The 9,570-nt window shown below is 43.4% G+C and overlaps 1 protein-coding gene across 2 annotated transcripts in view; it reads right to left on the bottom strand.

Moving 5' to 3' along the window:
- RUNX1 (RUNX family transcription factor 1) overlaps positions 1–9,570 on the bottom strand; it is a 395,500-nt gene that overhangs the window by 143,766 nt on the left and 242,164 nt on the right. For both annotated transcript variants that reach the window (XM_077479930.1, XM_077479929.1), the window contains exon 2: positions 1–152. This exon is cut by the window's left edge and continues 108 nt beyond it. In XM_077479930.1, coding sequence (XP_077336056.1) covers positions 1–152 — 152 coding nt within the window. The remainder of the gene's footprint in view (positions 153–9,570) is intronic.

Genomic DNA, 9,570 nt, shown 5'->3' with positions numbered 1-9,570 from the left:
CACCTCCACCATGTTCCGATCCGCGCTCCTCAACTTGCTCACCAGGGCGGCGCTGCTGCTGCCATCCGGGGCGCTCAGCGGCATGGGCTCGGTCATCTTCCCCGGGCTCAGGGTGGTGGAAGGCGGCGTGAAGCGGCGGCTGGTGCTGGTATCTACGGGGATACGCATTACAACAACCCTTGTGAGTAAATCTACTCTCTTTAACACAGAGGTGGGGTTGGGGGGGTGGGGAAGAAGAAGTAGAAGATCAGCAGCAACCAGATAACAAGCACAAAAATACCCCCCCAACCTGGTGATCAACAGTCCACAGAGCAATCACAAACTCTTCCAAAAGTTTTTTTAAACAGTCACACTTGACAACCTTGGGTGGGTGGTGGGTGGGGAAGTCTAGACAAGGACTGGGGACATCCTAGGACCTGCTTTATGGTAGTCCAAAATTGAGCTCAGCTTGAAGAAGAGGTCACCTCCTTGAAGAAATAGGTACCCCTTTGAAGAAGAGGTCACCTCTGTGAAGAAGTGGACTCCCCCTTGAAGAAGAGGTCACCTCTGTGAAGAAGTGGACTCCCCCTTGAAGAAGAGGTCCCCTCTGTGAAGAAGTGGACTCCCCCTTGAAGAAGAGGTCCCCTCTTTGAAGAAGTGGACTCCCCCTTGAAGAAGAGGTCACCTCTGTGAAGAAGTGGACTCCCCCTTGAAGAAGAAGACCACTTGAGTCCTCTTGGCTTATTTAGCCCCCCAGCAGTCCATCACAATCCATCAAAGCAAAGGGAAGAAGGGCAAGAAGCAAGTCAGTGGTTTGCTCCTGTCAAGTCCTGGTAGACATCTCTGATGGCTTCCTCGCTTTGCTCTGCCTTGTGGACAACCCCAAGCCCGGCCACCTTGCCGCAGAGGGTGAGGTTGGGGTTTTCTGGTGGCTCTCTTGTGGCTTGCTCTGTGGTTTCTGGCTACACACAATAATAAGTGAGGAGACAATGCAGACGGCTGATGGTGAGTCAGGGCTGGCTGGCGGTGATGAGTTTCCTGGGTTTGGAGCAGCAAGTTGTTACAGGCTGGAGAGAAGTTTCTTCTTCCTGGCGGAGGAGATGAGTGCAGAGCCGCTCCGTCCCTCCGCAGCGCCCTCCGCTCTATCAATGAGCCGCCCGCACATCTATTCGCTTTTACACTAACAAGTCAGGAGGAATGTCACACTCATTTGCATGGAGGGGCGGCTGGCTGGCCAATGGCGGGGCGTCTCTGGGCAAGAGGGGCGTGGCCGTAGTCCCCGGGAGCCGCTGCTGCTGCTGGCGCTGAGCTACTGTGAGTGTCAATGGGGAGGCCGGGCGGCGCAGGGCTGTGTGTGACTGGTGACAGCTGGGGGGACTACAAGTCCCAGCATGGCTCATATAGGAGCACCCAGCATGGCTACCAATGTAGGACTGCAACTCCCAGCATGGCCAATGTACGATTGACACTCCCAGCATGGCCAATGTAAGACTGCAACTCCCAGCATGGCCAATGTACGATTGACACTCCCAGCATGGCCAATGTAAGACTGCAACTCCCAGCATGGCCAATGTACGATTGACACTCCCAGCATGGCCAATGTAAGACTGCAACTCCCAGCATGACTAATGTAGCACTACAACTCCCGGCATGGCTATTGTAGGACTGCAACTCCCAGCATGGCTTTTATAGGAACACCCAGCATGGCTACCAATGTGTGACTGCAACTCCTAGCATGGCCAATGTAGGACCGACACTCCCAGCATGACTAATGTAGGAGTGCAACTCCAAGCATGGCTATTGTAGGACTAACACTCCCAGCATGGCCAATGTAAGACTGCAACACCCAGCATGGTTAATATAGGACTAACACTCCCAGCATGGCCAATGTAGAACTGACACCCCCAGCATGACTAATGTAGGAATGACACTCCCAGCATGGCCAATGTAGGACTGCAACTCCCAGCATGGCCAGTGTAGGACTAACACTCCCAGCATGACTAATGTAGGACTGACACCCCCAGCATGACTAATGTAGGACTAACACTCCCAGCATGGCCAGTGTAAGACTGCAACTCCCAGCAGGACTAATGTGTGACTGCAACTCCCAGCATGGCTATTGTAGGACTGCATGTCTATCATAGGAGCACCCACAATGGCTACCAATGTGGGACTGCAACTCCCAGCATGGCTAATGTAAGACTGACACTCCCAGCATGGCTATTATAGGAGCACCCAGCATGGCTACCAATGTAGGGACTGTAACTCCCAGCATGGTTAGCACTGTCAGGTAGGCTGCGCGGTATAGTCACACGGTGGCACAAACTTCCAGCAAGAAAAAGAAGTTGCATATATAGGAAGGCTATAGGATATTGCACACCCCTTTTTCAGATTGCTATGACAGCAGCTAGTGTTTTGTAGCGTTAATATTTTAGGATGAAGAGGTCTCAGTAATTATAGGGGCCTATTCAAATCTTAAACATGAGCACAATGTGACAGAATTGATGACCTGACCAATCACTAATACTCATCATTAGAATTGAGATGACATGTACAGTACATGCTATATAAAAGCAATCACTGACAACAATTTTTGTTGGGGGGATGGGGGGGGTCTGTTTGCTGCCCCCCCCCCCCCCAAAAAAAAAGAAATGAGCACCAGCCACCACTGATGGCTGCTCATGGTCTCTGGGCCTCAAATTCTAGCTTGCTTTTGTACCTTTTTGAGCTCCAGACGTTGAGCTCCAGCCCCCGAGCGCTCATATGTAAACAGGCACAATTTAAAAACATGGGGGGTTTGGTTGTTGAGCTTTTTGCAGCTTTGAGCTTCAAGCTACAAAATGTTTAGGTGTGAATCGGGGCTTAAGGTCATCATCGTACATGGTTGTACTGTGGATGAGCGAGTTTGGGGTGGAGAAACCTGACTGGCCTGCACAGGGTCCTGCACTCAACACGATAGAACACCTTTGGGATGAATTAGAGGGCAGACTGCAAGCCAGGCCTTCTTGTCCAACATCAGTTCCTGACCTCACAAATGCGCTTCTGGAAGAATAGTCAAACATTCCCATAGAAACACTCCTAAACCTTGTGGACGGCCTTCCCAGAAGAGTTGAAGCTGTTATAGCTGCAAAAGGTGAGCCAACTCAATATTGAACCCTACAGACTAAGACTGGGATGCCAGTAAAGTTCAAGTGCGTGTAAAGGCAGGTGTCCCAATACTTTTGGTAATATAGTGTATATTCTCTTGTCCTGAACAAGAGAGATTCAAATTCCCCCATCCAGTTAGATGGAGGGATCTTCACTGCCAGCTACTGTATTCAAGACAGTCTACCTGATAGGACACCGTCATGAGTTTGGTTTTGGTGGTTAATGAGGTTGGTCCTATCGATCGATTTCGCCAATCATTTTATACCCAGCTCACTCGACTTTTAACACGACTTTCGTTGAGCAGGATGGTGTCTGCAGGGCCAAATCTTTACCAATTCAGCAAAAATCTGCTGAAATTCTATGGCCAGCTTTGGACAAATGTCTGGCTTAGCAGAATTGTAACTTTGTAGCCATTTCTTTATTGTTGTCCTATCTGAGGGCTGGAGTCAGAGAAGATATGAGATGTGTACCCGGCTCGGGTATAATAAAGATCTTTTTGGAGTTGATCATTTACAGTAACTCCATTTTTTAGCCCTAAATGTCAGACTTCCCCCCCCCCCCCTTCCAACCACACACACACTCCCCATACACCGATAGAGATATAACACACACACCATCCATAGTGCGGAAGAAACATGTTCATGAAATAGCGGACACACAGAAAGGCAGACCTCAGCAGGGAAAAAGGATATACAAAACCACAAATAACACATTGCTACTTGTTTAGGGGAATAGTTGTGCTGCCCACAGCAAATCAGTTCCACCATGTTTCTGGAGTAAAGGTGGCCATGGACAATCACATGGCCACTCATTCTGGTTACATCAGGGAACATCTCTATGGATTGGGGTCCCACCTGATCTATGCAGCCCCCCCACTTTGGCCAACCGACTTTGGAAATCAACTATTTAGGAGCAATCTTCTAGGCCAAATGCTATAATTTCCCAATGGTGAGGCTGAAGCAAGTGTGCACATTCGGAAACACAGAGGGGTTGATTTACTAAAGGCAAATAGAATGTTCACGTTGGAAAGTGCAGTTGCTCCAGAGCTTAGTAAATGAGGTAAAGCTTCACTTTGCAAAAAATTCCCAATCATGTGCAAGGAAAAAAAAAATCTGCATATTTGCTTGCACATGATTGGATGATGGAAGTCAGCAGAGCTTCTATACATTTACTAAGCTCTGAAGCACCTGCACTTGCAGCGTGAAACTGCACTTTGCAAAGTGAACAGCCTATTTTCAACCCAAGAGGGCAACTGGACGTGTTTATATACCATACCCTACCTGTCCTACAGGAAAACCATGCAGTGTTATCTTCTGACCTCCACCTTCTCAAGCCAAAGGAGTCATCCAACGCATCCAAGCCTATGCCTAGGCATTTATGCCTCTATGCCTGTCCCACTCCTGGACAGAGGTATTGGGTCATTGAGGGGCAAAGTCAATGTTTGACCTTAGCCCTGTTTCAAGCCACACATGGAGTGTATTGTTTTTGATGAGTTGACTCAATGCTGTTGATTTACTAAAGGCAGGGGAAATTTTAACTTAGAAAAATGAAGATGCATTCATTTAAAGCATGCCTGGTTATTGCTTGCGAATGCAGCTTCACTTTGCTACTCTAAACATAATATTTGAAAAGTCTAATCCTTCAACCCCATAGACTTTCATTGTGAGAAGAGGCAGTAAAACACAATCGTTGTAAAGTAGGAAGCAGAATCTGTCTATGTAATGAGCAAATGGGGATGCTCAAATAATATATATAGCATATAAATACATATATTAATATATATATATATATATATATATTAATATATATATATATATATATATATATATATATATATATATATATATATATATATATATATATATATATTAATATGTGTATTTATATAGTGTATATATTATTTGGGCATCCCCATTTGCTCATTACATGTAACAACCCTCTCTCTCTAAATATAGAGATCTCTCTCTCTCTCTCTCTCTCTCTCTCTCTCTCTCTCTCTCTCTCTATATATATATATACATATACATAGATAGATAGATAGATATTATAGATAGATATAGATAGATAGATAGATAGATATATAGATAGACAGATAGATAGATATTACAAACTATACATAGAATTTAGGTTACTTACATCATTAACAACATATTAACATAACAAACAGTAAAAGTAAATAATAATAAATATATATAAAAAATAAAATAATAATAATCAAATCCTAAAAAGAAGAAAAATACAAACAGTTAAAATAACGTAATTAATGCAATTTAGATAATTAATAACATTTTTACATCAAGCCTTTTTTATATGTTTAATTATAATAAAAAAAAACTAGGAGGAGGAGGACAGAAGGACAGAGGGATGATGTTGGGAGCTGTGTTTTTAGCATGTTACTTTATAATTTCAGGATAGCGATTAGAAATTAAAATACTGTTATTTGCTCCCAGGATTGATTTGACAGATATCTACAGACAAGGGAGGGCTGGTAAAGAGGGAAAGGCCCACGTGGGTCACTTTATTTTTGAAAAGAGAGACAGCATTCGGGGGTGAGAGAGGCATTGCAGTTGTAATTACCGTAGTCATATAGCACTTACATTGTCATTTAGTGGTAGACACAGTTACCAAGGGGCCCTTGTCCAAGACCAGGGTTTGAGAACTCCATTTAACAAGTGGCCACATAATCACACTGATTTTGCTGTTTATCAAATAACAACTAAATAGAAATAAGTTGTCTTAAGACCCCACATCTAAGATGACATGGTGGGGGGGGGGGGGGGGGTTCAAATACCCACATCTAATAAAGATGGGCCCCTAACCCACAAAGAGCAATTTTGCAGCTGCACAGTCTGTTGTCACTGACCCATATAGATGCAAATATCACAGATTTACCCAGAGTTAGTCATAACCATCCTGCTAAGCAAATTTATTGGTTTCTTTCTCTGCATTTCTTTCCATAATTCTTACTGATTGGAAACCTGAAGCTTGAAGTCACAGAGGACCAGATCTAAAAAACAGAGTTCTCACAACTGATCAGATTTCGTTTTTTTCCTAAAAGGATAAATCTAATTAGAGGTTGTAAAAAAATAACTCCATTGTTTGTTCTGACACGTTTTATACATCAGGCCCATGAAGATGGTGATGTATAAAACGGGTCCTATTCCCAAAGGAACTATTGATCCATCATTGCTGGCTCTTTCATTTTTTTCTATATTACTTTAAACTTTTAGTTGGGGGTTGAACTCATTAGTGCTGCTTAGCTCTCCAAAATAAAACTCTACAGGGTGGCAGGATCAGGGCCAGGCTGGGTAACCACCACCCCACCCAACCAGCCTTGAAGAAACAAGGCCCATCAAACTAGACAGAAACCATGTTTATTTCTACCAGAAATCAGAAGGTTTGATTTTAATCCTGTGACATATGTTCTACGATTTGTCTATCATTTTCTAAACTTGGGTACAAACCATACAAACACTTGGGTACAAACAATAATGATATATTTTTTTTGCTAAAAAATGGCAAGCGCACAATTATTCCTGGATGTGCTTCATATGTATGCAGAACAAGAAGCACATGTCCACAGCTCCACAGGTTGTTCTTTGTAATGACTATGGAGCCTCGGGCCATGCTAAGTGACAGGAAGACAGAGCACGAAGAGTTTTGTACAAGGCCATGAGCGTAAAAAAAGGATTAGTGGGTTTAGGATGGGCAACAGCTTATCCCCCGAAACCATAGAAAAGGGGACTGGCGGTCTTGTGGCCTTCCACCAGCATATAAACACATCATTAATGTCTTTCTACTAAGAGCACATCTTTACAATCCAATATAAAAGAACATTCTCCTGTTCTGAAAATTGCTTGTAACCATTGACATTAGTTAGCTGTGTAATTTTTGAACTGTGGGTGTTTCATTTTGGGTAATTCTATGGTCTATTTGCTGGAATAGATCTTCAAATCATATACCTGCGAATTAATATATTTTTATGAAAGATGAAAATCACCTAACAGCACATACATTATAAAAATTTACCAAAGGATTAATATATCTGTCTGTCCAGTCCTGAGATTTACACAGCCAAGCAGCATAGTCACCATGGGGAACACATTTTTCTCTGTTGCAGGTAAGCGGAACAGCTAGATCACCTCCCTGCCCCCAGCTTGTGATTGAACAGAAAAAAAAGGCAGCGGCAGACTGTTGAAGCCAACTCTCTGCTCTCCCCTGCTGCAGCATATCTGATTGGCCCCAGTTATGCCCAGTGTGCTATATAGGGTATTATAAGAGGCTATAATCAAGGGTTTGACAAACTGTGCCAAATGACCTGGGGATCATAATGGTAAACTGTGCCAAATGACTCATTGAGCTCATAGTTACACTCCATATCTTCCTGCAATACAAGATCTCCAATTTCTGTCCAATTTTCCAAATGGCCAATGGCTATAGGGTTGCCAAACTCAATTTTTTTCTTGCCTACAAGATTACTGAAAGATTTGTGTTTTTGCTCAGATGTCCTCATAGCAACACCAAACTATTAGAGCGTAATTTTTAGCATTGCTACTTATTAATAATAATTTTAGTCATGTGTTAAGTAGTGCCGGGACAAGGTCATCCAGTGCAGAGGGCAAAGATGCCAAACTGCCCCCTCCCCCATTCATAATGTGCAAGCTTAGGGGATCCTACACCCAGCCATCAATCGCTTGTCAAAATGACTGTGCAGCTAACATTGAGCATATGCTTGTGTTGATGGCTCTCTCCTCCACTCGTCACTCTCTACTGGACACCTCTGCACTCGGTGGTGCAGGCTGTACAATCTCCCCTACTCATCCTTCCTGCTATTGCAGCTCCGATATCTTTCAATTATCTTGGCTGTATAATGGCGATCAAACATTTCCAAGGCCTTCTTAGCAGCTAGAGACTCTTGCTTGGAAAAAGAGACCTACGCCATGTGAAGTTGTAGTGGTGGAAAGATGGACTCATCCCTTAGTTATGGCCAAGAAGGGGAGATATACTTGGTGCCTCCTTGTTAACAAATACATTCTATCAAATTACCCATTTATGTATGGTAAGCATACAGCTATTTTTAAGAGTTAAGCTCTACACTACATAATATTTATTGGTAAAAACTTTTTTTTCCATCGCTTGTAGTATCTACCTCTGTTTCCGAAGCCCAATCAGAGATAAAAAAAATTAAAAAGCTGTTGAGAAAAACTGTCTCCTGTAAATCCACTTCATATCATGTAAGCCGATGAGACGGCATCAGCTTGTTTTCTTCAAAGCTGGAAGCCACAGAGGGCTAGATTTCCAGTAAATGGTAAAGAAGGAATTTGGCCATGGCCTCACACTCATACACAACACCAGGTCTTGTGGGATTGTGGGAAAGACAGGCGGACTGGAAAACCTTCCAGTCCAGTTGCAGTGTATACATAAGTAAAAAATAAGTGCACTGTATACATGTGAGACTGCGGTATACGTCACAATATCCCATTTTGACACAAAAGTGTGTTTAGTTAAGCATTATCTATTGTATTGGTGTATAAGCTGCCTCTTGGAATTGAACATTGTGCTTGATTATACTTACGCTTGGGCGTTGCCAATGCTTCCTTTGCATTATCTGTCTGTGGACCGCCAGTGGGGCATCCAGCCTTTTCAGTAGTAACCTCCATTCATCAAACACCAACAGCCGCTGTTGACTGTAAGTTGACAACTGTCAGCTGCACAGCTATGTAAGGCCATTTCTATAGGCCATTTGGCCCCTCCACATCTTGGGAAGTCTTGCTGAAAAACTCCCAGTTAGTCATCCCCACAGCCTGCCATATTACTATGATATGAAAAACGTTGAACGCTCACTCCAAGCAATACAAGAGTGAAAAACGACAGTTATCACATCATACCAACAAGGCAAAAAACACGGGGAAGGGTGGTCCACATTTTACAAAATGTCAGTTTTTTTTAATACATACTGGGGCCTCTTGACGGCATATGACATTTTCTGGAAAATGTGAAATGTAAACTGCCTTTGCATTCCCAAAGACAGGTATGGGAGAGAGAAACACTATGGGGTTGATTTACTAAAGGCAAATAGGCTGTGCACTTTGCAAGTGTTGCAAGTTGCACTCTGCAAGGGCATTTGCTTCAGAGCTAGGTGAATATAGAGGGAATCTCTGCTGCCTTCCATCATCCAGTCGTCTGCAGGCTGAAATGCTATTTTTTATTTTTTTTCCCTGCATGTGATTGGATATTCTTGGCAAAATGAAGCTTCAACTCGTTAACTAAGCTCTGGAGCAAATGCCCTTGCAAAGTGCACAGTCTGTTTTCCTTTAGTAAATCCACCCCTTTGAACAAAAGCACAGGTCCAAAGTGATAGAGAATGAAAAAAGGAGAGAGAGGGAATGGGATAGAAAGGAATGAAGAAGGAGAAATACAAGATACTGCATAAATGTAGACAAG

This window comes from Lithobates pipiens, unplaced genomic scaffold (assembly GCF_037356315.1).
Source record: "Lithobates pipiens isolate NorthernLeopardFrog02 unplaced genomic scaffold, aLitPip1_a1.2 Scaffold_16, whole genome shotgun sequence".
Classification (NCBI taxonomy): domain Eukaryota; kingdom Metazoa; phylum Chordata; class Amphibia; order Anura; family Ranidae; genus Lithobates; species Lithobates pipiens.
The sequence above is the reverse complement of the archived record's forward strand: the minus strand, read 5'-3'. Positions and strand labels throughout refer to the sequence as shown.